Source organism: Bombina bombina, chromosome 1 (assembly GCF_027579735.1).
Source record: "Bombina bombina isolate aBomBom1 chromosome 1, aBomBom1.pri, whole genome shotgun sequence".
Classification (NCBI taxonomy): domain Eukaryota; kingdom Metazoa; phylum Chordata; class Amphibia; order Anura; family Bombinatoridae; genus Bombina; species Bombina bombina.
This window is the reverse complement of record NC_069499.1, coordinates 8,048,728-8,075,602: the sequence shown is the minus strand read 5'-3', so window position 1 is coordinate 8,075,602 and position 26,875 is coordinate 8,048,728. Positions and strand designations below refer to the sequence as shown.

General features: G+C 42.4%; 1 protein-coding gene across 1 annotated transcript in view; it reads right to left on the bottom strand.

Moving 5' to 3' along the window:
* IFT43 (intraflagellar transport 43) overlaps positions 1-26,875 on the bottom strand; it is a gene marked incomplete at its 5' end in the record, with an annotated part of 152,094 nt that overhangs the window by 67,904 nt on the left and 57,315 nt on the right. Inside the window, 1 exon segment of the mRNA XM_053697105.1 lies at positions 5,036-5,098. Coding sequence (XP_053553080.1) covers positions 5,036-5,098 — 63 coding nt within the window.

Genomic DNA, 26,875 nt, shown 5'->3' with positions numbered 1-26,875 from the left:
CCCCAGATTTGAACAATCTGAAGAAACACCTCTGGGTGAAGAGACCATTCGCCCGGATGTAACGTCTGGTGACTGAGATAATCCGCTTCCCAATTGTCTATACCTGGGATGTGAACCGCAGAAATTAGACAGGAGCTGGATTCCGCCCAAGCAAGTATCCGAGATACTTCTTTCATGGCCAGAGGACTGTGAGTCCCCCCTTGATGATTGACATATGCCACGGTTGTGACATTGTCTGTCTGAAAACAAATGAACGACTCTCTCTTTAGAAGAGGCCACGACTGAAGAGCCCTGAAAATCGCACGGAGTTCCAAAATGTTGATTGGTAATCTCGCCTCCTGAGATTCCCAAACCCCCTGTGCTGTCAGAGACCCCCATACAGCTCCCCAACCTGTCAGACTTGCATCTGTTGAGATCACAGTCCAGGTCGGAAGAACAAAAGAAGCCCCCTGAACTAAATGATGGTGGTCTGTCCACCACGTCAGAGAGTGTCGTACGTTCGGTTTTAAAGATATTAATTGAGATATCTTTGTATAATCCCTGCACCACTGGTTCAGCATACAGAGCTGAAGAGGTCGCATGTGAAAACGAGCAAAGGGGATCGCGTCCGATGCAGCAGTCATAAGACCTAGAATTTCCATGCATAAGGCTACCGAAGGGAATGATTGAGACTGAAGGTTTCGACAAGCTGAAACCAATTTCAGACGTCTCTTGTCTGTCAATGACAGAGTCATGGACACTGAATCTATCTGGAAACCTAAAAAGGTTACCCTTGTCTGAGGAATCAACGAACTCTTTGGTAAATTGATCCTCCAACTATGTTCTTGAAGAAACGACACAAGTCGATTCGTATGAGATTTTGCTAAATGTGAAGACTGAGCAAGTACCAAGATATCGTCCAAATAAGGAAATACCACAATACCCTGTTCTCTGATTACAGATAGTAGGGCACCGAGAACCTTTGTAAAAATCCTTGGAGCTGTTGCTAGGCCAAACGGCAGAGCCACAAACTGGCAATGCTTGTCTAGAAAAGAGAATCTCAGAAACTGATAGTGATCTGGATGAATCGGAATATGCAGATATGCATCCTGTAAATCTATTGTGGACATATAATGCCCTTGCTGAACAAAAGGCAGAATAGTCCTTATAGTTACCATTTTGAATGTTGGTATTCTTACATAATGATTCAATATTTTTAGATCCAGAACTGGTCTGAAGGAATTCTCCTTCTTTGGTACAATGAATAGATTTGAGTAAAACCCCAGACCCTGTTCCAAAACTGGAACTGGCATAATTACTCCAGCCAACTCTAGATCTGAAACACATTTCAGAAACGCTTGAGCCTTCACTGGATTTAAAGGAACGCGAGAAAGAAAAAATCTTCTTGCAGGGGGCCTTATCTTGAAACCTATTCTGTACCCTTGTGAAACAATGTTCTGAATCCAAAGACTGTGAATCGAATTGATCCAAATTTCTTTGAAAAATCATAATCTGCCCCCTACCAGCTGGGCTGGAATGAGGGCTGCACCTTCATGTGAACTTGGGAGCTGGCTTTTGCTTTCTAAAAGGCTTGGATTTATTCCAGACTGGAGATGGTTTCCAAACTGATACTGTTCCTGTAGGGGAAGGATCAGGCTTTTGTTCCTTATTGTGACGAAAGGAACGAAAACGATTAGCAGCCCTATATTTACCTTTAGATTTTTTATCCTGTGGTAAAAAAGTTCCTTTCCCCCCAGTAACAGTTGAAATAATAGAATCCAACTGTGAACCAAACAATTTATTACCTTGGAAAGAAAGGGAAAGCAAAGTTGACTTAGAAGACATATCTGCATTCCAAGTTTTAAGCCATAAAGCTCTTCTAGCTAAAATAGCTAAAGACATATACCTGACATCAACCCTAATAATGTCAAAGATGGCATCACAAATAAAGTTGTTAGCATGTTGAAGAAGATTAACAATGCTATGAGAATTATGATCTGTTACTTGTTGTGCTAAAGCCTCCAACCAGAAAGTTGAAGCTGCAGCAACATCCGCCAAAGATATAGCAGGTCTAAGAAGATTACCTGAACATAAATATGCTTTTCTTAGAAAGGATTCAATTTTCCTATCTAAAGGATCCTTAAAGGAAGTACTATCTGCCGTAGGAATAGTAGTACGTTTAGCAAGAGTAGAGATAGCCCCATCAACCTTAGGGATTTTGTCCCAAAACTCTAATCTGTCAGATGGCACAGGATATAATTTCTTAAACCGTTTAGAAGGAGTAAATGAATTACCCAGATTATTTCCGGTGACGCCGACATTTTTGGCGCAAAAACGTCAAAAACATGACGCAACTTCCGGCGACACGTATGACGCCGGAAATGACAAAGAAAAAATTGGCGCCAAAAAAGTCTGCACCAAAAATGACGCAATAAAATGAAGCATTTTCAGCCCCCGCGAGCCTAACAGCCCACAGGAAAAAAAGTCAAATTTTTAAGGTAAGAAAAAATTGATAATTCATATGCATTATCCCAAATAATGAAACTGACTGTCTGAAATAAGGAATATTGAACATCCTGAATCAAGGCAAATAAATGTTTAAACACATATTTAGAACTTTATATAAAAGTGCCCAACCATAGCTTAGAGTGTCACAAAAAAATAAGACTTACTTACCCCAGGACACTCATCTACATATAGTAGAAAAGCCAAACCAGTACTGAAACTGGTATCAGTAGAGGTAATGGTATATAAGAGTATATCGTCAATCTGAAAAGGGAGGTAAGAAATGAATCTCTACGACCGATAACAGAGAACCTATGAAATAGACCCCGTAGAAGGAGATCATTGAATTCAAATAGGCAATACTCTCTTCACATCCCTCTGACATTCACTGCACACTGAGAGGAAAACCGGGCTCCAGCCTGCTGCGAAGCGCATATCAACGTAGAATCTAGCACAAACTTACTTCACCACCTCCAAGGGAGGCAAAGTTTGTAAAACTGATTTGTGGGTGTGGTGAGGGGTGTATTTATAGGCATTTTGAGGTTTGGGAAACTTTGCCCCTCCTGGTAGGAATGTATATCCCATACGTCACTAGCTCATGGACTCTTGCTAATTACATGAAAGAAAGAGTGATTTCATTCTGTCCGTGCTGCAGTTAGGATTACTTTAATAAGGCCTAAGTGATCAAGTAGGCCTTAATTGCAGTAATCTATATTAGCTCTGTGTTTGTAGGATATGTTTGCTTGTGTATTGAGTTACTGAACCCCCTACTCTGGCAATTACTTCTTGAACATAATAGTTTGACCTCTGCTCCCCCTATGCTTTTGTAATAACCTCTTGTTTGTGACTGACTTGGTATTCGACTTTGGCTTGTTTGTGGACTCTACATTTGTTAAATTATTTTGTGCTGCTTTTTCCTGCGAGACCTTAACCCGCACTGTCTGACTTAGGTTACCTTTCCCTTAGATACCTCTGCTATCTGGAGAGCTGTGTTAAGTATCTTATTCAAGTTTATATTTTTGTTTCGATAGTGAGACTAAACTTACAATATACTTACAAAGGTATGTATTTTTTTGATATTCAAATTTATTAACTTAGTTACTTTCTAGTACTGAGTTGTAGTTTGTTTTGCAGAAACGGATTACAGTTCTAAAGAGAGTTCAGCTACTAAGTTTAGTCTCATTGCTCTCTTACCCCTGGCAGCTATTGAAACACTGTGTTACCATTCATTGCATCAGTAAGGACTTGTGAATAGCTGAGCCTCTCAGCCATTGATTCCAGTTTGTTACATTTGAAGCAGGACTCAACCTGCTACTGAGAAGACACTTGCTTGGACAGAAAAGCAGTTTGCTGTCTGTTACAGGAATACAGTGAGGTAAACTGTACCAAATATGTTGAAGCTCTCTTAATAAATGTATAACACAGTAGGCAATTAAATTAACCCTGAAGCATACAGGGTTAAAATCAAGCTCTGATAAGATAGTGAGCCTACCAACGCCACTGGCTCTGAAATACCTCTCAACAGGTAAAAATGTCTAGCGTAATTCAGGGAAGTAGGAGAAGCCAGAAACCAACAAAAGAACATGGGCTGCCCCTCCTCTACCTACAACTAGACACACAACTGGTTCCAAACCAACAAAAGAACATGGGCTGCCTCTCCTCTACCTACAACTAGACACACAACAACTGGTTCCAAACCAACAAAAGTACATGGGCTGCCCCTCCTCTACCTACAACTAGACACACAACAACTGGTTTCCAACCAACAAAGGAACATGGGTTGCAGCTCCTCTACCTACAACTAGACACACAACAACTGGTTCCAAACCAACCAAAGAACATGGGCTGCCCGTCCTCTACCTACAACTAGACACACAACAACTGGTTCTAAACCAACAAAAGAACATGGGCTGCCCCTCCTCTACCTACAACTAGACACACAACAACTGGTTCCAAACCAACAAAAGAACATGGGCTGCCTCTCCTCTACCTACAACTAGACACACAACTGGTTCCAAACCAACAAAGGAACATGGGTCGCAGCTCCTCTACCTACAACTAGACACACAACAACTGGTTCCAAACCAACAAAGGAACATGAGTCGCAGCTACTCTACCTACAACTAGACACACAACAACTGGTTCCAAACCAACAAAGGAACATGGGCTGCCGCTTCTCTACCTACAACTAGACACACAACATCTGGTTCCAAACCAACAAAGGAACATGGGCTGCCCCTCCTCTACCTACAACTAGACACACAGCAACTGGTTCCAAACCAACAAAGAAACATGGGTCGCAGCTCCTCTACCTATAACTGGACATACGACTGCTCACTAAAGAAGGAACATATCTGAAGCTCCTCCCCACAGAAATAATGCTGGACAACAAAGCTGAAGCTAGACAGATGCCATTGAAACCTATGTAGCACACATGATAGCTACAGACAAATGACAACTGCCTAGTGTAGAATACCAGGTCATAGCAACCCTCAACCACACACAATTGCTGTGTCAAACACAGACAAACAAACTCACACAGAAGACTTACCTCTCGCACTTCAGGTTCAGGGGACAGCACTTTAGTAAGAAGTTTTAAATCAATGTCTCCATCCTATACAAAGAAATATCACCAGTTATTAGAGGAAGAATGAACCATCAGATTTTAAATGGAAAATGAAAACAGTATAAAACAGATAGAGTATATATAGTGCAGTGTCACAGGGGCTGCAGGATACCGTGCAGTGAGGAATATACAGAACAGCGAAGGAGATGCAGGATAGAGCCCAGCGAGGGGGATGCAGGATATAGATCACAGCAAGGGGGATGCAGGATATAGATCACAGCAAGGGGGATGCAGGATATAGATCACAGCAAGGGGGATGCAGGATATAGAGCACAGTGAGGGGGATGCAGAGCACAGCGAGGGAGATGCAGGATATAGATTGAAGCAAGGGGGATGCAGGATATAAAGCACAGTGAGGGGGATGCAGAGCACAGATCACAGCAAGGGGAATGAAGAATATAAAGCACAGTGAGGGGGATGCAGGATATACAGCACAGTGAGGGGGATGTAGGATATAGAGCACAGTGAGGGGGATGCAGAGCACAGCGACGGAGATGCAGGATATAGATCACAGTGAGGGGGATGCAGGATATAGAGCACAGTGAGAGGGATGCAGAGCACAGCGACGGAGATGCAGGATATAGATCACAGCGAGGGGGATGCAGGATATAAAGCACAGTGAGGGGTTGCAGAGCACAGCGAGGGAGATGCAGAATATAGATCACAGCGAGGGGGATGAAGAATATAAAGAACAGTGAGGGGGATGCAGGATATAGAGCACAGTGAGGGGGATGCAGAGCAAATCGACGAAGATGCAGGATATAGAGCCCAGCGAGGGGGATGCAGAGCACAGCAAAGGGGGATGCAGGATATAGATCACAGCGAGGGGGATGCAGGATATAAAGCACAGTGAAGGGGATGCAGAGCACATCGAGGGAGATGCAGGATATAGATCACAGCGAGGGGGATGCAGGACATAAAGCACAGTGAGGGGGATGCAGAGCACAACGAGGGGGATGAAGAATATAGAGCACAGCAAGGGGGATTCTAGAATATAGAGCACAGCGAGGGGGATTCTAGGATACAGAGCACAGCGAGGGGGATTCTAGGATACAGAGCACAGCGAGGGGGATTCTAGGATACAGAGCACAGCGAGGGGGATTCTAGGATACAGAGCACAGCGAGGGGGATTCTAGGATATAGAGAACAGCGAGGGGGATTCTAGGATATAGAGCACAGCGAGGGGGATTCTAGGATATAGAGCACAGCGAGGGGGATTCTAGGATATAGAGCACAGCGAGGGGGATTCTAGGATATAGAGTACAGCGAGGGGGATTCTAGGATATAGAGCACAGCCAGGGGGCTGCAGGACATAGATCAAAGCGAGGGGGATGCAGGATATAGAGCACAACAAGGGGGATGCAGGATACAAGGGAAAGAAGGGTACAGTTTATAGTGCAACATGATTGGGGTGTGCAGGATATAATACAACAAGGGAGAGGGTACAGGACAACATTAAAGGGACAGTCTACTTGATTTTTTTTTATATTTGTTGAAAAATATAGATAACACATTTACTACCCATTTTCCAGCTTTGCTTAACTGTAATATATAATTGTTATATGAATATACTTTATAACCTCTAACGTTGCCTGTTTCCTAGCCCCTGCAGGTTGCCCCAGCTTTATAAATCTTGCACAACAGCTAAACAGTACTAGTTCATGTGTGCCATGTAGATAACATTGTGCTCACTCCTGTGGAGAATGATAATTGTTATGCAGGAACCAGCAATGATTGGCTAAAATATAAAATTGTAAAAAGCACTGAGATAAGGGGGCAGTCTGCAGAGGCTTAGATACAATGTAATCACAGAGGTAAAATGTATATTAATATAACTGAGATAAGGGGCAGTCTGCAGAGGGTTAGATACAAGGTAATCACAGAGGTAAAGAGTATATTAATATAACTGAGATAAGGAGCAGTCTGCAGAGGGTTAGATGCAAGGTAATCACAGAGGTAAAAAGTATATTAATATAACTGAGATAAGGAGCAGTCTGCAGAGGCTTAGATACAGGGTAATCACAGAGGTAAAACGTATATTAATATAACTGAGATAAGGGGCAGTCTGCAGAGGCTTAGATACAGGGTAATCACAGAGGTAAAACGTATATTAATATAACTGAGATAAGGGGCAGTCTGCAGAGGGTCAGAGGTAAAAAAAAACAACATAATTTATGTAAGAACTTACATGATAAATTAATTTCTTTCATATTGGCAAGAGTCCATGAGCTAGTGACGTATGGGATATACAATCCTACCAGGAGGGGCAAAGTTTCCCAAACCTCAAAATGCCTATAAATACACCCCTCACCACACCCACAATTCAGTTTAATGAATAGCCAAGTAGTGGGGTGAAAAAGAAAGGAGTAAAAAAGGCATCAACAAAGGAATTTGGAAATAATTTTGCTTTATACAAAAAAATCATAACCACCATAAAAAGGGTGGGTCTCATGGACTCTTGCCAATATGAAAGAAATGAATTTATCAGGTAAGTTCTTACATAAATTATGTTTTATTTCATGTAATTTTTCAAGAGTCTATGAGCTAGTGACGTATGGGATAGAAATACCCCAGATGTGGAACTCCACACAAGAGTCACTAGAGAGGGAGGAATAAAATAATAACAGCCATTTTCTGCTGAGAAAATTAAATCCACAACCAAAAAAATAAGTTACTCATAAATGAAAGAAAAAAACTTAAAACATCAGCAGAGGAATCAAACTGAATCAGCTGCCTGAAGAACTTTTCTACCAAAAACTGCTTCTGAAGAAGCAAATACATCAAAACAGTAAAATTTTGTAAATGTATGCAAAGACGACCAAGTTGCTGCTTTGCAAATCTGATCAACTGAAGCTTCATTCTTAAAAGCCCACGACGTGGAGACTGATCTAGTAGAATGAGCTGTAATTCTCTGAGACGGGGCCTGACCCGACTCCAAATAAGCCTGATGAATCAAAAGCTTTAACCAAGATGCCAAGGAAATGGCAGAAGCCTTCTGACCTTTCCTAGAACCAGAAAAGATAACAAATAGACTAAAAGTCTTCCTGAAATCTTTAGTAGCTTCAACATAATATTTCAAAGCTCTTACCACATCCAAAGAATGTAAGGATCTCTCCAAAGAATTCTTAGGATTAGGACACAAGGAAGGGACAACAATTTCTCTATTAATGTTGTTAGAATTCACAACCTTAAGTAAGAATTTAAATGAAGTCTGCAAAACTGCCTTATCCTTATGGAAAATCTAAAAGAATGCCAGGAAAATTTATGAGAAGAACTCCAAACTCGATAATAAATCTTCCTAGAAACAGATTTACGAGCCTGTATTTACGAGCATAATATTAATCACTGAGTCAGAGAAACCTCTATGACTATGCACTAGGCGTTCAATTCCCATACCTTCAAATTTAATGATTTGAGATCCTGATGGAAAAACGGACCTTGAGACAGAAGGTCTACCCTTAATGGAAGTGGCCAAGGTTGGCAACTGGACATCCGAACAAGATCCGCATACCAAAACCTGTGAGGCCATGCTGGAGCTACCAGCAACACAAACGATTGTTCCATTATGATTTTGGAAATCACTTTTGGAAGAAGAACTAGAGGCGGGAAGATATAAGCAGGTTGGTAACACCAAGGAACTGCTAACGCATCCACTGCTTCCACCTGAGGATCCCTGGACCTGGACAGGTACCTGGGAAGTTTCTGGTTTAGATGGGAAGCCATCAGATCTATTTCTGGAAGACCCCACACATCTGAACAATCTGAGAAAACACATCTGGATGCAGCGACCACTCCCCCAGATGTAAAGTCTGATGGCTGAGATAATCCGCTTTCCAATTGTCTATACCTGGGATATGAACCGCAGAAATTCAACAGGAGCTGGATTCCGCCCAAGCAAGTATCCAAGATATTTCTTTCATGGTTTGGGGACTGTGAGTCCCACCCTGATGATTGACATATGCCACAGTTATGATATTGTCTGTCTGAAAACAAATGAACGGTTCTCTCTTCAACAGAGGCCACACCTGAAGAGCCCTGAAGATAGCATGGAGTTCTAAAATATTGATTGGTAACCTTGCCTCCTAAAGTTTCCAAATCCCTTGTGCTGTCAGAGATCCCCAGACAGCTCCCCAACCTGAAAGACTTGCATCTGTTGTGATCACAGTCCAGGTTGGACGAACAAAAGAGGCCCCTTGAACTATACGATGGTGATCTAACCACCAAGTCAGAGAGAGAGTGTCGAACATTGGGATTTAAGGATATTAATTGTGATATCTTCGTATAATCCCTGCACCATTGGTTCAGCATAGAAAGCTGGAGAGGTCTCATATGAAAACAAGCAAAGGGGATCGCGTCTGATACTGCAGTCATGAGACTCCTAAAACTTCCATGCACATAGCCACTGAAGGGAATGACTGAGACTGAAGGTTCCGACAAGCTGAAATCAATTTTAATTGCCTTTTGTCTGTTAGAGACAGAGTCATGGACACTGAATCTATCTGGAAACCTAAAAAGGTGACCCTAGTCTGAGGAATCAAAGAACTTTTTGGTAAATTGATCCTCCAACCATGTCTTTGAAGAAACACTAGTTGATTTGTGTGAGATTCTGAAGAATGTAAAGACTGAGCTAGTACCAAGATATCATCCAAATAAGGAAATATCACAATACCCTGTTCTCTGATTACAGAGAGTAGGGCACCGAGAACCTTCAAAAAGATTCTTGGAGCTGTCGCTAGGCCAAACGGAAGAGCGACAAATTGGTAATGCTTGTCTAGAAAAGATAATCTCAGAAACTGATAATGGTCTGGATGAATAGGAATATGAAGAAAAGCATCCTGTAAGTCTATTGTGGACATATAATGCCCTTGCTGAACAAAAGTCAGAATAGTCTTTATAGTCACCATTTTGAAAGTTGGCACTCTTACATAACGATTCAAAATTTTCAGATCCAGAACTGGCCTGAAAGAATTTTCTTTCTTTGGGACAATGAATAGATTTGAATAAAACCCCAGACCCTGTTCCTGAAATGGAACTGGTATAATTACCCCTGAAAGCTCCAGGTCTGAAACACACTTCAGAAAAGCTTAAGCCTTTACTGGATTTAATGGGATGCGTGAGAGAAAACACCTTCTCACAGGAGGTCTTACTCTGAATCCTATTCGGTACCCTTGAGAGACAATACTCTGAAGCCAATGATTTTGGACATAATCTGCCCAAATGTTTTGGAAGAATCTTAATCAGCCCCCTACCAACTGAGCTGGAATGAAGGCCGCACCTTCATGCAGACTTGGGGGCTGACTTTGGTTTCTTAAACGGCTTGGATTTACTCCAACTTGAAAAAGGTTTCTAATTAGAACCAGATTCTTTTGGGGAAGGATTAGGTTTCTGTTCCTTATTTTGTTGAAAGGAACGAAAGCGATTAGAAGCTTTAGATTTACCCTTAGATCTTTTATCCTGAGGCAAAAAACTCCCTTCCCCCCAGTGACAGTTGAAATAATCAAATCCAACTGAGAACCAAATAACTTATTACCTTGGAAAGAAAGAGATAGAAATCTAGACTTAGATACCATGTCGGCATTCCAATAGTTAAGCCACAAAGCTCTTCTAGCTAAAATAGCTAAAGACATATATTCTGACTCAGATAGTTGTAATAGTGATCTATCCCTTGCTGAGACCTCTATGCCTGGCCTGTATAAGAAGATACAATCACTGCAGACAATCCTTGTCAGATAGCTGAACTCACCAATACCTTGTTCATCCACAAAGTTGCTTTACCCTGAATATCAGGTTACAGCAGATAATGAATACAGCAGATGAATGAATGGTTTAAGTATTTTGCGGTCAAAAGATGATACTGATCATAGCTTGCAATGAATTAACATGAGTGCTTGTTACATGAGGCCTGTTAGCTGCAGCCATGACACAGGAAAACATCATAAAACTACAGGGGCGGAGCAATACACAAAAAGGAAATGCATAATAAGGTCAGGGGTAAGATACTGGAAAACAGGAGCATTACCAAAAAGTGTCAGTAGATGGTACTACAGAACAAACACAGGGAAGCCTTGAGAACAATGGCATAAAAATATATGATTTCTTAATTATAACAACATGAACATAACAGAGGCTATGTAATATTCTATGCCTCATTGAGGCAGCACACTCCCCGTCTGGCATAATAAATGTCACTATTTAAATCATAACGGAAGTTATGCATAGCAATGTAATTTGCAGAGATGTCTTGAAGACCTGAAAGATATAAGGAGAACATACATATAATGCAACTACTATAATATAAACTTCAAGTTGTGTCAATTAAAGTTCAATATACTTCCTTCTTGAAGTCACAGGAAGAATCCAACAGCATACATAAGTAAGTTCAGTCTCCAAGGGGCAAGAGCAAGATAAGTTCCGTGATCGGTCTGATGAAAGTTTTTATAGTCCCTTGTCTTGCAACTTTCACCTCCAACTTACGCACCTTTCCATCATCACTAGGAATGCTCTTTACAATCAGTCCCATGGGCCATTCGATTCTTTCAGCTTGCTGGTCCTTGAGGAGAACAAGATCTCCAACCTTGATGTTAGGGTTCAGACGTTGCCATTTTCTGCATCCTTGCAGAGTAGAGAGATACTCCATCTTCCAACGATTACAGAAGCAGTTGGCAAGGTGTTGTACTCGCTTCCACTGATTGTAGTACAGATTTCCTGTTTTAAAGTCTCCAGGGGGAACAGGAACAGACCCAAGCTTCTGGGTAAGGAGAGTAGCTGGAGAGAGGAGAGTTGGGGCCTCTGGATCTACAGAAACTAGAACAAGTGGTCTTGAATTGATTATGGCAGATGCTTCTGCCAGGAAGGTGGTAAGAATCTCATGGGTGAGTCTTGTGGATTTCAAGTCCATAAGCATGGAGTCCAGTATTTTACGTGTGATGCCTATCATTCTCTCCCAGGAGTCACCCATATGGGAAGAATGAGGAGGATTGAAAATCCATGTACAGCCCTTTTCAGCTAAAAGGTCTTGAATTGGCCTAGAGTTGAGATGTAGCTCTCGACAGGCTCCAACGAAATTAGTTCCACAGTCAGATCTTAATGTTTTGACTGGTCCTCTGATGGCAAGGAATCGCCTTAGAGCATTTATGAAACTTGAGGCATCCATATTTTCTATTACTTCAATGTGTACTGCACGCACACTCATGCAAGTGAACAGCACTGCCCATCGTTTGCTATTTGCTTGGCCACCGGAGTCGAACACTACCCTGATTTGTTTTGGCTTATGTGGATGATACACTCCGAAGAAAGGCAGGTACCAGCACTCTTGGAGTTTTTGAAGTGGTGGAGCTGGCTCGGAATGATCATTGTCAAAAGAATGGGTTCAGGTTAGCTATAAGACTGTTTTTTGGAATGCCCCTCTTGTCACGGATACATTTACTTTCTGAGCCAAAGACATCCTGTTGTACACTGTGTATTATGAACAGTTCACTTTCAGCAATGTCCTTTTCAGAAAGAAACCTTTGGCACACGTGCCAATCTTGACAGTGAGCATCTGTGGCCTTTGTGTAAAAGCAGTGTGCAATGTGGACTAACCTTGCAATGGTACGTACAAGCCTTGTCCACTTGGCGAAACGTTCAAAGCATTGACAGCCCAAGATGAGTCTTTGTTCAGTTCTGGTGACAAGGGTTTTTACTTCAGGACGAATCTCTGGATCGTTGTCAGGTTCTAGAAGACTGAAGACATCAGCTGTGGTTTCTTCTGGATGATCCAGCAGGAATTCAGGGCCTGTTAACCAAGAAGAATTTGCAAAGACACTTGCAGACACTGGCCTGGTGGCATGATCTGCAGGATTAATTTCAGATGGAACATAATGCCATTGTTTGGGCTTAGATGATTTCCTGTCTTCAACTGACAAGGCTATTTTGTTGTCGTCACTTGTAGTACAAAACACTGTGGTACCCGGATTGTCATCACAAAGGATAGGAGTGACATCAGGTATTTGGATGATGTCAGGAGGCTTCTCCCTTACTTCATGATGGCGAGAGCACTGTTTGAAGTGGGATGCACATCCATTTTCTGATATGTAAGTTTTGAAGGAGTGGATCTCAGATGACGTACGCATACTATTCAAGCATACATCGCCCTCTATCACCCAGCCTAGATCAAGTCTTTGTGCATAAGGGGCATTGTCAGGTCCATTGCACTGCTCACGTACTTTATGTACTCTGAGAATGTCTCTTCCTAGCAGGACCAAGATTTCAGCATTCATGTCCATTTCCAGAATCTCATCAACAAGGTGCCTTAAGTGAGGATGGTGATAGGCAGCCTCTGGAGTAGGAATCTCTTCCCTTTCACCTGGTATCTGGTCACACTCGACTAATGTTGGTAGGGGTATGCCTTCATTTCCTTTGATATGAGAGACCATGAATCCATTGGCCCTTCTGCCAAAGGCCTCTATACGACCAGAACCAGTTCTGAGAGTATACGGTGTTGCATGACCCTCTATGCCGAAGATCTCAAAGAATTTAGGCTTAACCAGGGATCTGTTGCTCTGTTTATCTATTATAGCATACATCCTAGCAACTTTCTCAGGTTGATTCTGTGGGTAAATCTTGACTAGACATACCTTGGCACAGCATTTGTAGTCTAAGCCTTCTCCACAGACTTCTGTGCATGCAGAGGAAACACTCGCTGTGACTGGAGCACAACTTTGTTGCTCCCCGCCATGAATTGCGACAGGAGTAGAGTCAGTTAGCTGCTGTGGGTTGTCTGGAAGTGGAGTAGGATGCATAGCTGTAACGTGTCTGTCGCTACTGCATTCTGTGCACTTTATAACATCTTTACAGTCTTTAGCAAAGTGACCATAAGAAGCACAACACCTATAGCATACTCCAAGTTTCTGGAGAATCTCCCTGCACTCTTGTAAAGTCTTTGCCCTAAGCCCACGACATTTCTTAAGAGGGTGAGGCTTCCTGTGAATAGGGTCTTTATCTCTTGCCCGAGTCACTCTGGTTTGCAGGAGAGGATACGGGTGGTGAGATGTCTGTCCTTTTAACAGATATTGTTCTATTAAAGTCTCTATGTTTAGCTGCCGTGTTATCATACCTTGATGATGTTGGTAAGGATGATGAAGCAGGCAAGTTGGGTTCGCAGAAGCTGAAGCTGGGATCGTTTCTCATCCAGGCTTGATCGCTGATGTACCTGCAAAAGTATGAAAATGGAGGAAAGGATACGTTATAGTCTCTTTTGTATCTTGAGCCCTGTTGTGCCCATTTCTCTTGCAGGTTATATGGCAGTTTAGACACCACAGGATTGACACCATGAGCAGTGTCCAGAAAGCTTAGTCCAGGTAGACGTGGGTCTGTCTTTGCCAACTCTAGCTCCATGAGGAGGTCACTTAATTCTTGGAGCTTGCGATACTCTTTGTTTCCTATTTTTGGGAAGTTTTGCAGTCTCTTGAACAGAGCGCTCTCTATGGCTTCAGAGCTACCATAGGCTTGCTCAAGTCTTGCCCATGCAGCAACGAGGCCTGCATCTGGGTGGTCAACATGTACTGTTCTCAGTCTTTTAACACGATCTGCAGATTCTAGCCCCAGCCACTTTATGAGCAAATCAAGTTCCTCTTTGGTTGTAAGATCGAGATCAGCGGTAGCAGCCTTGAAGGTTGATCTCCAGGCCCTGTAGCTCTCTGGACAGTCTTCAAACCTTGAGAGGCTTGTGTTAATGAGCTCACGGCATATCATGTATCTGGCAACGTCAGTCAAGTCTGATCTCTCACTCTTTGGTGCCAAAGTAACTTGAGGAACCCCTTGGGTGTGAAAGTTCTTTGGTGAAGAAGGGTCAAGTTTACCAGGATAAAATGATGTTGCAAGAGCATTCAACTGTGGTGTAGTCTCTAAGGATTCTGCTGGCTGTGGCTTGAGCTGCGGCTTGTCACTGGAAGTCACCTTATTGTCAGCGGGAGGTGATGCGGTTTGCTGCTTAGATGCACTTGTGTTGTGGATTTGAAGAGGCTCAGGCATTTGGTACTGAGAGGTCTCTGTGTTGAGATTGAGAACGATGGTATTAGTAGTAGGCACAGGAGATGACTCTGTATCGTTGCAAATATTATGCTTTAGCACGTATTTACTAGTGCGTTCAACTGGGTCTTCCAGATCTGCTGGGATATGGCAATCTGAATTAGTACTTTCTCCCATTGCTTGTTCAAGGACTTTCAGCCTTGCTAGGGCTGCTGCTTCTTCCTTTTCCATTCGCAGAACCTTTATTTGGGAATCCACCTTTGCTTGCTGGGCACCCATTTGTGATTGCTGGGCAGCCATTTGTGCTTGCTGGGCAGCCATTTGTGCTTCTATTTCTGCTTCCCTTCTGATAAAGGAGCTTTGCACTTTTTTTTATTCTGCATCAGCACGGGCCTCTATTAGCTTGTCGCTTAACGTTGAACTTCTGGAGCGAGAGGATCTAGAAGAACGTGCAGTGAGCTTAGTTGATGTGGATCTATGAGATCTGGTCTCCTGCAGTTGAGCAATGCGGAACTTTGCCTTTTCTTTAGCCATTTGCACTAAGAGATCTCTATGTTGGTCCAGTGCATCAGTCCTAGTCAGTTCTGCTGAAGAGTCCTCTATATTAAAATCCTGTAAGAAGGCTGTGTATTTTGCAGACAGCCGCTGGTAGCGTTCATATGCAGCAGATAGGTGATCTATAGAGTCTCTCAATTTGGCTGGCTGATCATTAAAGTGTGACAAAACTGACATGCATTGTGAAATTCTGTCCCATAAGTCTGACAGATTGCTGGAGTACTCATCTCTAGTGAATTCATAGTTTTCTCTGAGTTTATGTGTCGGTTTTATTGTACGTTTGGGTCTTACACTCTGTTCAGCAATATCTGCAGGATCTGCTCTCTGTACGTCTGTGGGTTCAGAGGCATGATGTATCTGCGTAGGTTCGGCTATAAAAGAGTGCTCAGAGCCTTGTCTAGACATTTTTTAAAGTTTTGCAAAAAATGGTACTGTCTCTTTAAGAAGACAAACAGCAGCTTAGACAGGTGGGGTAACAGTTCAATGCAGAGAAACAGTTTTCAACATTCAGATGAAGTGCAGTAAACTTGTGCGACATGTGCTTTCACAAGATGGCGGATGACCCTGAGCTTGATTGCAGATTAAACACACACATATACATAGCAGGCTGTAGGAATTCTATACATCTTTTGACTATTCAGACTCAGATAGTTGTAATAATGATCTATCCCTTGCTGAGACCTCTATGCCTGGCAGGAACTTTAAATGGAAGGAACCACTGCCTGAAGCACCTTTCTCCCAAAAATAGCCTCCGAAGAAGCAAAAGTGTCAAATTTGTAAAATTTTGAAAAAGTGTGAAGTGAAGACCAAGTTGCAGCCTTGCAAATCTGTTCAACAGAGGCCTCATTTTTAAAGGCCCAGGTGGAAGCCACAGCTCTAGTAGAATGAGCTGTGATTCTTTCAGGAGGCTGCTGTCCAGCAGTCTCATAGGCTAAACGTATTATGCTACGAAGCCAAAAAGAGAGAGAGAGGTAGCCGAAGCCTTTTGACCTCTCCTCTGTCCAGAGTAAACGACAAACAGGGAAGAAGTTTGACGAAAATCTTTAGTTGCCTGCAAATAGAACTTCAGGGCACGTACTACGTCCAGATTATGCAAAAGTCGTTCCTTCTTTGAAGAAGGGTTAGGACACAATGATGGAACAACAATCTCTTGATTGATATTCCTGTTAGAAACTACCTTAGGTAAGAACCCAGGTTTAGTACGCAGAACTACCTTGTATGAATGAAAAATCAGATAAGGAGAATCACAATGTAACGCAGATAACTCAGAGACTCTTCGAGCCGAGGAAATAGCCATCAAAAACAGAACTTTCCAAGATAACAGCTTGATATCAATGGAATGAAGGGGTTCAAATGGAACGCCTTGCAGAACGTTAAGAACTATTTTAAGCTCCACGGCGGAGCAACAGTCTTAAACACAGGCTTAATCCTAGCCAAAGCCTGACAAAAAGCCTGAACGTCTGGAACTTCTGCCAGACGTTTGTGTAGCAGAATAGACAGAGCAGAAATCTGTCCCTTTAACGAACTAGCAGATAAGCCCTTTTCTAAACCCTCTTGTAGAAAAGACAATATCCTAGGAATCCTAACCTTACTCCATGAGTAACTCTTGGATTCGCACCAATATAAATATTTACGCCATATCTTATGGTAAATTCTTCTGGTAACAGGTTTCCTAGCCTGTATTAAGGTATCAATAACCGACTCCGAGAAGCCACGCTTTGATAGAATCAAGCGTTCAATCTCCATGCAGTCAGCCTCAGAGAAATTAGATTTGGATGGTTGAAAGGACCCTGAATTAGAAGGTCCTGCCTCAGAGGCAGAGACCATGGTGGACAGGACGACATGTCCACTAGGTCTGCATACCAGGTCCTGCGTGGCCACGCAGGCACTATCAGAATCACCGATGCTCTCTCCTGTTTGATCTTGGCAATCAGTCGAGGAAGCATCGGAAATGGTGGAAACACATAAGCCATGTTGAAGACCCAAGGTGCTGTCAGAGCATCTATCAGCACCGCTCCCGGGTCCCTGGACCTGGATCCGTAATAAGGAAGCTTGGCGTTCTGGCGAGACGCCATGAGATCCAGATCTGGTTTGCCCCAACGATGAATCAGTTGAGCGAAGACCTCCAGATGAAGTTCCCACTCCCCCGGGTGAAAAGTCTGGCGACTTAGAAAATCTGCCTCCCAGTTCTCCACGCCTGGGATGTAGATCGCCGACAGGTGGCAAGAGTGAAACTCTGCCCAGCGAATTATCTTTGAGACTTCCAACATCGCTAGGGAACTTCTGATTCCCCCTTGATGGTTGATGTAAGCCACAGTCGTGATGTTGTCCGACTGAAATCTGATGAACCTCAGAGTTGCTAACTGAGGCCAAGCTAGAAGAGCATTGAATATTGCTCTTAACGCCAGAATATTTATTGAGAGGAGTTTCTCCTCCTGAGTCCATGATCCCTGAGCCTTCAGGGAATTCCAGACTGCGCCCCAACCTAGAAGGCTGGTGTCTGTTGTTACAATCGTCCAATCTGGCCTGCGAAAGGTCATCCCCTTGGACAGATGGGGCCGAGAAAGCCACCATTGAAGAGATTCTCTGGTCTCTTGATCCAGATTTAGCCGAGGGGACAAATCTGAGTAATCCCCATTCCACTGACTTAGCATGCACAATTGCAGCGGTCTGAGATGCAGGCGCGCAAATGGTACTATGTCCATTGCCGCTACCATTAAGCCGATTACTTCCATGCACTGAGCTACTGACGGGTGTGGAATGGAATGAAGGGCACGGCAAGCATTTAGAAGTTTTGATAACCTGGCCTCCGTCAAGTAAATTCTCATCTCTACAGAATCTATAAGAGTCCCTAGGAAGGGAACCCTTGTAAGTGGTAATAGAGAACTCTTTTCCACGTTCACCTTCCACCCATGCAACCTCAGAAATGCCAGAACTATCTCTGTATGAGACCTGGTAGTTTGAAAACTTGACGCTTGTATCAGAATGTCGTCTAGGTACGGAGCCACCGCTATGCCTCGCGGTCTTAGTACCGCCAGAAGTGAGCCCAGAACCTTTGTAAAGATTCTTGGAGCCGTAGCTAACCCGAAGGGAAGAGCTACAAACTGGTAATGCCTGTCTAGGAAGGCAAATCTTAGGTACCGATAATGATCCTTGTGAATCGGTATGTGAAGGTAGGCATCCTTTAAGTCCACAGTGGTCATGTACTGACCCTCTTGGATCATGGGTAGGATGGTTCGATTAGTTTCCATTTTGAATGATGGAACTCTTAGGAATTTGTTTAGGATTTTTAAGTCCAAGATTTGAATAGAATCCTTGCCCGTGTTCCGTCCGCGGAACTGGGTGGATCACCCCCATTAGTAAGAGGTCTTGTACACAGCGTAGAAACGCCTCTTTCTTTATTTGGTTTGCTGATAACCTTGAAAGATGAAATCTCCCTTGTGGAGGAGAAGTTTTGAAGTTCAGAAGATATCCCTGAGATATGATCTCCAACGCCCAGGGATCCTGGACATCTCTTGCCCAAGCCTGGGCGAAGAGAGAAAGTCTGCCCCCCACTAGATCCGTTTCCGGATAGGGGGCCCTCTCTTCATGCTGTCTTAGGGGCAGCAGCCGGTTTTCTGGCCTGCTTGCCCTTGTTCCAGGACTGGTTAGTTTTCCAGCCCTGTCTGTAACGAGCAACAGCTCCTTCCTGTTTTGGAGCGGAGGAAGTTGATGCTGCTCCTGCCTTGAGGTTATGAAAGGCACTAAAATTAGACTGTTTGGCCTTTGATTTGGCCCTGTCCTGAGGCAGAGCATGGCCCTTACCTCCCGTAATGTCAGCGATAATTTCTTTCAAGCCGGGCCCGAATAAGGTCTGCCCTTTGAAAGGAATATTAAGCAATTTAGATTTAGAAGTCACGTCAGCTGACCAGGATTTAAGCCATAGCGCTCTGCGCGCTTGGATGGCAAATCCGGAGTTCTTAGCCGTAAGTTTGGTTAAATGTACAACGGCATCAGAAACAAATGCGTTAGCTAGCTTAAGTGCTTTAAGCTTGTTCATAATTTCATACAATGGAGCTGTGCGAATGGCCTCTTCCAGAGACTCAAACCAGAATGCCGTCGCAGCAGTGACAGGCGCAATGCATGCAAGGGGCTGTAAGATAAAACCTTGTTGAACAAACATTTTCTTAAGGTAACCTTCTAATTTTTTATCCATTGGATCTGAAAAGGCACAACTATCCTCCACCGGGATAGTGGTATGCTTAGCCAAAGTAGAAACTGCTCCCTCCACCTTAGGGACCGTCTGCCATAAGTCCCGTGTGGTGGCATCTATTGGAAACATTTTCCTAAATATAGGAGGGGGGGAAAAAGGCACACCGGGTCTATCCCACTCCTTGCTAATAATTTCTATAAGCCTCTTAGGTATAGGAAAAACGTCAGTACACACCGGTACCGCATAGTATCTATCCAGCCTACATAATTTCTCTGGAATTGCAACCGTGTTACAATCATTCAGAGCCGCTAATACCTCCCCTAGCAATACGCGGAGGTTCTCAAGCTTAAATTTAAAATTAGAAATCTCTGAATCCAGTCTCCCTGGATCAGATCCGTCACCCACAGAATGAAGCTCTCCGTCCTCATGTTCTGCAAATTGTGACGCAGTATCGGACATGGCTCTCCCATCATCAGCGCGCTCTGTCCTTAACCCAGAGCAATCGCGCTTGCCTCTTAATTCTGGCAATTTAGAGAATACTTCTGTCATAACAGTAGCCATGTCTTGCAAAGTGATTTGTATGGGCCTCTCTGATGTACTTGGCGCCACAATATCACGCACCTCCTGAGCGGGAGGCGAAGGTACTGACACGTGAGGAGAGTTAGTCGGCATAACTTCCCCCTCGTTGTCTGGTGATAATTTCTTTACATGTACAGTTTGACTTTTATTTAAAGTGATATCAATGCATTTAGTACACAAATTTCTATGGGGCTCCATATTGGCCTTCAAACATAGTGAACAAAGAGATTCATCTGTGTCAGACATGTTTAAACAGACTAGCAATGAGACTAGCAAGCTTGGAAAATACTTTCAAATAAATTTACAAGCAATATAAAAAAAAAAAAAAAAAAAAAAAAAAAAACATAATTTATGTAAGAACTTACCTGATAAATTCATTTCTTTCATATTAGCAAGAGTCCATGAGCTAGTGACGTATGGGATATACATTCCTACCAGGAGGGGCAAAGTTTCCCAAACCTCAAAATGCCTATAAATACACCCCTCACCACACCCACAATTCAGTTTAACGAATAGCCAAGAAGTGGGGTGATCAAAAAGTGCGAAAGCATATAAAATAAGGAATTGGAATAATTGTGCTTTATACAAAAACATAACCACCACAAAAAAAGGGTGGGCCTCATGGACTCTTGCTAATATGAAAGAAATGAATTTATCAGGTAAGTTCTTACATAAATTATGTTTTCTTTCATGTAATTAGCAAGAGTCCATGAGCTAGTGACGTATGGGATAATGACTACCCAAGAAGTGGATCTTTCCACACAAGAGTCACTAGAGAGGGAGGGATAAAATAAAGACAGCCAATATCTGCTGAAAATAATCCGCACCCAAAATAAAGTTTAACGAAAAACATAAGCAGAAGATTCAAACTGAAACCGCTGCCTGAAGTACTTTTCTACCAAAAACTGCTTCAGAAGAAAAATACATCAAAATGGTAGAATTTAGTAAAAGTATGCAAAGAGGACCAAGTCGCTGCTTTGCAGATCTGGTCAACCGAAGCTTCATTCCTAAACGCCCAGGAAGTAGAAACTGACCTAGTAGAATGAGCTGTAATTCTCTGAGGCGGAGTTTTACCCGACTCAACATAGGCAAGATGAATTAAAGATTTCAACCAAGATGCCAAAGAAATGGCAGAAGCTTTCTGGCCTTTTCTAGAACCGGAAAAGATAACAAATAGACTAGAAGTCTTACGAAAAGATTTCGTAGCTTCAACATAATATTTCAAAGCTCTAACAACATCCAAAGAATGCAACGATTTCTCCTTAGAATTCTTAGGATTAGGACATAATGAAGGAACCACAATTTCTCTACTAATGTTGTTGGAATTCACAACTTTAGGTAAAAATTCAAAAGAAGTTCGCAACACCGCCTTATCCTGATGAAAAATCAGAAAAGGAGACTCACAAGAAAGAGCAGATAATTCAGAAACTCTTCTGGCAGAAGAGATGGCCAAAAGGAACAAAACTTTCCAAGAAAGTAATTTAATGTCCAATGAATGCATAGGTTCAAACGGAGGAGCTTGAAGAGCTCCCAGAACCAAATTCAAACTCCAAGGAGGAGAAATTGACTTAATGACAGGTTTTATATGAACCAAAGCTTGTACAAAACAATGAATATCAGGAAGAATAGCAATCTTTCTGTGAAAAAGAACAGAAAGAGCAGAGATTTGTCCTTTCAAAGAACTTGCGGACAAACCATTATCTAAACCATCCTGAAGGAACTGTAAAATTCTCGGTATTCTAAAAGAATGCCAGGAAAAATGATGAGAAAGACACCAAGAAATATAAGTCTTCCAGACTCTATAATATATCTCTCGAGATACAGATTTACGAGCCTGTAACATAGTATTAATCACAGAGTCAGAGAAACCTCTTTGACCAAGAATCAAGCGTTCAATCTCCATACCTTTAAATTTAAGGATTTCAGATCCTGATGGAAAAAAGGACCTTGTGACAGAAGGTCTGGTCTTAACGGAAGAGTCCACGGTTGGCAAGAGGCCATCCGGACAAGATCCGCATACCAAAACCTGTGAGGCCATGCCGGAGCTACCAGCAGAACAAACGAGCATTCCTTCAGAATCTTGGAGATTACTCTTGGAAGAAGAACTAGAGGCGGAAAGATATAGGCAGGATGATACTTCCAAGGAAGTGATAATGCATCCACTGCCTCCGCCTGAGGATCCCGGGATCTGGACAGATACCTGGGAAGTTTCTTGTTTAGATGGGACGCCATCAGATCTATTTCTGGAAGTTCCCACATTTGAACAATCTGAAGAAATACCTCTGGGTGAAGAGACCATTCGCCCGGATGCAACGTTTGGCGACTGAGATAATCCGCTTCCCAATTGTCTACACCTGGGATATGAACCGCAGAGATTAGACAGGAGCTGGATTCCGCCCAAACCAAAATTCGAGATACTTCTTTCATAGCCAGAGGACTGTGAGTCCCTCCTTGATGATTGATGTATGCCACAGTTGTGACATTGTCTGTCTGAAAACAAATGAACGATTCTCTCTTCAGAAGAGGCCAAAACTGAAGAGCTCTGAAAATTGCACGGAGTTCCAAAATATTGATCGGTAATCTCACCTCCTGAGATTCCCAAACTCCTTGTGCCGTCAGAGATCCCCACACAGCTCCCCAACCTGTGAGACTTGCATCTGTTGAAATTACAGTCCAGGTCGGAAGCACAAAAGAAGCCCCCTGAATTAAACGATGGTGATCTGTCCACCATGTTAGAGAGTGTCGAACAATCGGTTTTAAAGATATTAATTGAGATATCTTCGTGTAATCCTTGCACCATTGCTTCAGCATACAGAGCTGAAGAGGTCGCATGTGAAAACGAGCAAAGGGGATCGCGTCCGATGCAGCAGTCATAAGACCTAGAATTTCCATGCATAAGGCTACCGAAGGGAATGATTGTGACTGAAGGTTTCGACAAGCTGTAATCAACTTTAGACGTCTCTTGTCTGTTAAAGACAGAGTCATGGACACTGAATCCATCTGGAAACCCAGAAAGGTTACCCTTGTCTGAGGAATCAAAGAACTTTTTGGTAAATTGATCCTCCAACCATGATCTTGAAGAAACAACACAAGTCAATTCGTATGAGATTCTGCTAAATGTAAAGACTGAGCAAGTACCAAGATATCGTCCAAATAAGGAAATACCACAATACCCTGTTCTCTGATTACAGACAGCAGGGCACCGAGAACCTTTGTAAAAATTCTTGGAGCTGTAGCTAGGCCAAACGGCAGAGCCACAAACTGGTAATGCTTGTCCAGAAACGAGAATCTCAGGAACTGATAATGATCTGGATGAATCGGAATATGCAGATATGCATCCTGTAAATCTATTGTGGACATATAATTCCCTTGCTGAACAAAAGGTAAGATAGTCCTTACAGTTACCATCTTGAACGTTGGTATCCTTACATAACGATTCAATATTTTTAGATCCAGAACTGGTCTTAAAGAATTCTCCTTCTTTGGTACAATGAAGAGATTTGAATAAAACCCCATCCCCTGTTCCGGAACTGGAACTGGCATAATTACTCCAGTCAACTCTAGATCTGAAACACATTTCAGAAATGCTTGAGCTTTTACTGGATTTACTGGGACACGGGAAAGAAAAAATCTCTTTGCAGGAGGTCTCAACTTGAAACCAATTCTGTACCCTTCTGAAACAATGCTCTGAATCCAAAGATTGTGAACAGAATTGATCCAAATTTCCTTGAAAAAACGTAACCTGCCCCCTACCAGCTGAGCTGGAATGAGGGCCGCACCTTCATGTGGACTTAGAAGCAGGCTTTGCCTTTCTAGCTGGCTTGGATTTATTCCAAACTGGAGATGGTCTCCAAACCGAAACTGCTCCTGAGGATGAAGGATCAGGCTTTTGTTCTTTGTTGAAACGAAAACGATTATTAGCCCTGTTTTTACCTTTAGATTTTTTATCCTGTGGTAAAAAAGTTCCTTTCCCACCAGTAACAGTTGAAATAATGGAATCCAACTGAGAACCAAATAATTTGTTACCCTGGAAAGAAATGGAAAGCAAAGTTGATTTAGAAGCCATATCAGCATTCCAAGTTTTAAGCCATAAAGCTCTTCTAGCTAAAATAGCTAGAGACATAAACCTGACATCAACTCTGATAATATCAAAAATGGCATCACAGATAAAATTATTAGCATGTTGAAGAAGAATAATAATATCATGAGAATCACGATGTGTTACTTGTTGCGCTAAAGTTTCCAACCAAAAAGTTGAAGCTGCAGCAACATCAGCCAAAGATATAGCAGGTCTAAGAAGATTACCTGAACACAGATAAGCTTTTCTTAGAAAGGACTCAATTTTCCTATCTAGAGGATCCTTAAACGAAGTACCATCTGACGTAGGAATAGTAGTACGTTTAGCAAAGGTAGAAATAGCCCCATCAACTTTAGGGATCTTGTCCCAAAATTCTAATCTGTCAGACGGCACAGGATATAATTGCTTAAAACGTTTAGAAGGAGTAAATGAATTACCCAAATTATCCCATTCTTTGGAAATTACTGCAGAAATAGCATCAGGGACAGGAAAAACTTCTGGAATAACTACAGGAGATTTAAAAACCTTATTTAAACGTTTAGATTTAGTATCAAGAGGACCAGAATCCTCTATTTCTAAAGCAATTAGGACTTCTTTAAGTAAAGAACGAATAAATTCCATTTTAAATAAATATGAAGATTTATCAGCATCAACCTCTGAGACAGAATCCTCTGAACCAGAGGAATCATCAGAATCAGAATGATGATGTTCAGTTAAAAATTCATCTGTAGGGAGAGAAGTTTTAAAAGATTTTTTACGTTTACTAGAAGGAGAAATAACAGACATAGCCTTCTTTATGGATTCAGAAACAAAATCTCTTATATTATCAGGAACATTCTGCACCTTAGATGTTGAAGGAACTGCAACAGGCAATGGTACTTTACTAAAGGAAATATTATCTGCTTTAACAAGTTTGTCATGACAATCAATACAAACAACAGCTGGAGAAATAGCTACCAAAAGTTTACAGCAGATACACTTAGCTTTGGTAGATTCAGCACTAGACAGCGATTTTCCTGTAGTATCTTCTGACTCAGATGCAACGTGAGACATCTTGCAATATGTAAGAGAAAAAACAACATATATATAAAGCAAAATTGATCAAATTCCTTAAATGACAGTTTCAGGAATGAGAAAAAATGCCAAAGAACAAGCTTCTAGCAACCAGAAGCAATAAAAAATGAGACTTAAATAATGTGGAGACAAAAGTGACGCCCATATTTTTTCGCGCCAAATAAGACGCCCACATTATTTGGCGCCTAAATGCTTTTTGGCGCCAAAAATGACGCCACATCCGGAACGCCGACATTTTTGGCGCAAAAACAGAATTTATGTTTACCTGATAAATTACTTTCTCCAACGGTGTGTCCGGTCCACGGCGTCATCCTTACTTGTGGGATATTCTCTTCCCCAACAGGAAATGGCAAAGAGCCCAGCAAAGCTGGTCACATGATCCCTCCTAGGCTCCGCCTACCCCAGTCATTCGACCGACGTTAAGGAGGAATATTTGCATAGGAGAAACCATATGATACCGTGGTGACTGTAGTTAAAGAAAATAAATTATCAGACCTGATTAAAAAACCAGGGCGGGCCGTGGACCGGACACACCGTTGGAGAAAGTAATTTATCAGGTAAACATAAATTCTGTTTTCTCCAACATAGGTGTGTCCGGTCCACGGCGTCATCCTTACTTGTGGGAACCAATACCAAAGCTTTAGGACACGGATGAAGGGAGGGAGCAAATCAGGTCACCTAAATGGAAGGCACCACGGCTTGCAAAACCTTTCTCCCAAAAATAGCCTCAGAAGAAGCAAAAGTATCAAACTTGTAAAATTTGGTAAAAGTGTGCAGTGAAGACCAAGTCGCTGCCCTACATATCTGATCAACAGAAGCCTCGTTCTTGAAGGCCCATGTGGAAGCCACAGCCCTAGTGGAATGAGCTGTGATTCTTTCAGGAGGCTGCCGTCCGGCAGTCTCGTAAGCCAATCTGATGATGCTTTTAATCCAAAAAGAGAGAGAGGTAGAAGTTGCTTTTTGACCTCTCCTTTTACCAGAATAAACAACAAACAAGGAAGATGTTTGTCTAAAATCCTTTGTAGCATCTAAATAGAATTTTAGAGCGCGAACAACATCCAAATTGTGCAACAAACGTTCCTTCTTCGAAACTGGTTTCGGACACAAAGAAGGCACGACTATCTCCTGGTTAATGTTTTTGTTAGAAACAACTTTTGGAAGAAAACCAGGTTTAGTACGTAAAACCACCTTATCTGCATGGAACACCAGATAAGGAGGAGAACACTGCAGAGCAGATAATTCTGAAACTCTTCTAGCAGAAGAAATTGCAACCAAAAAC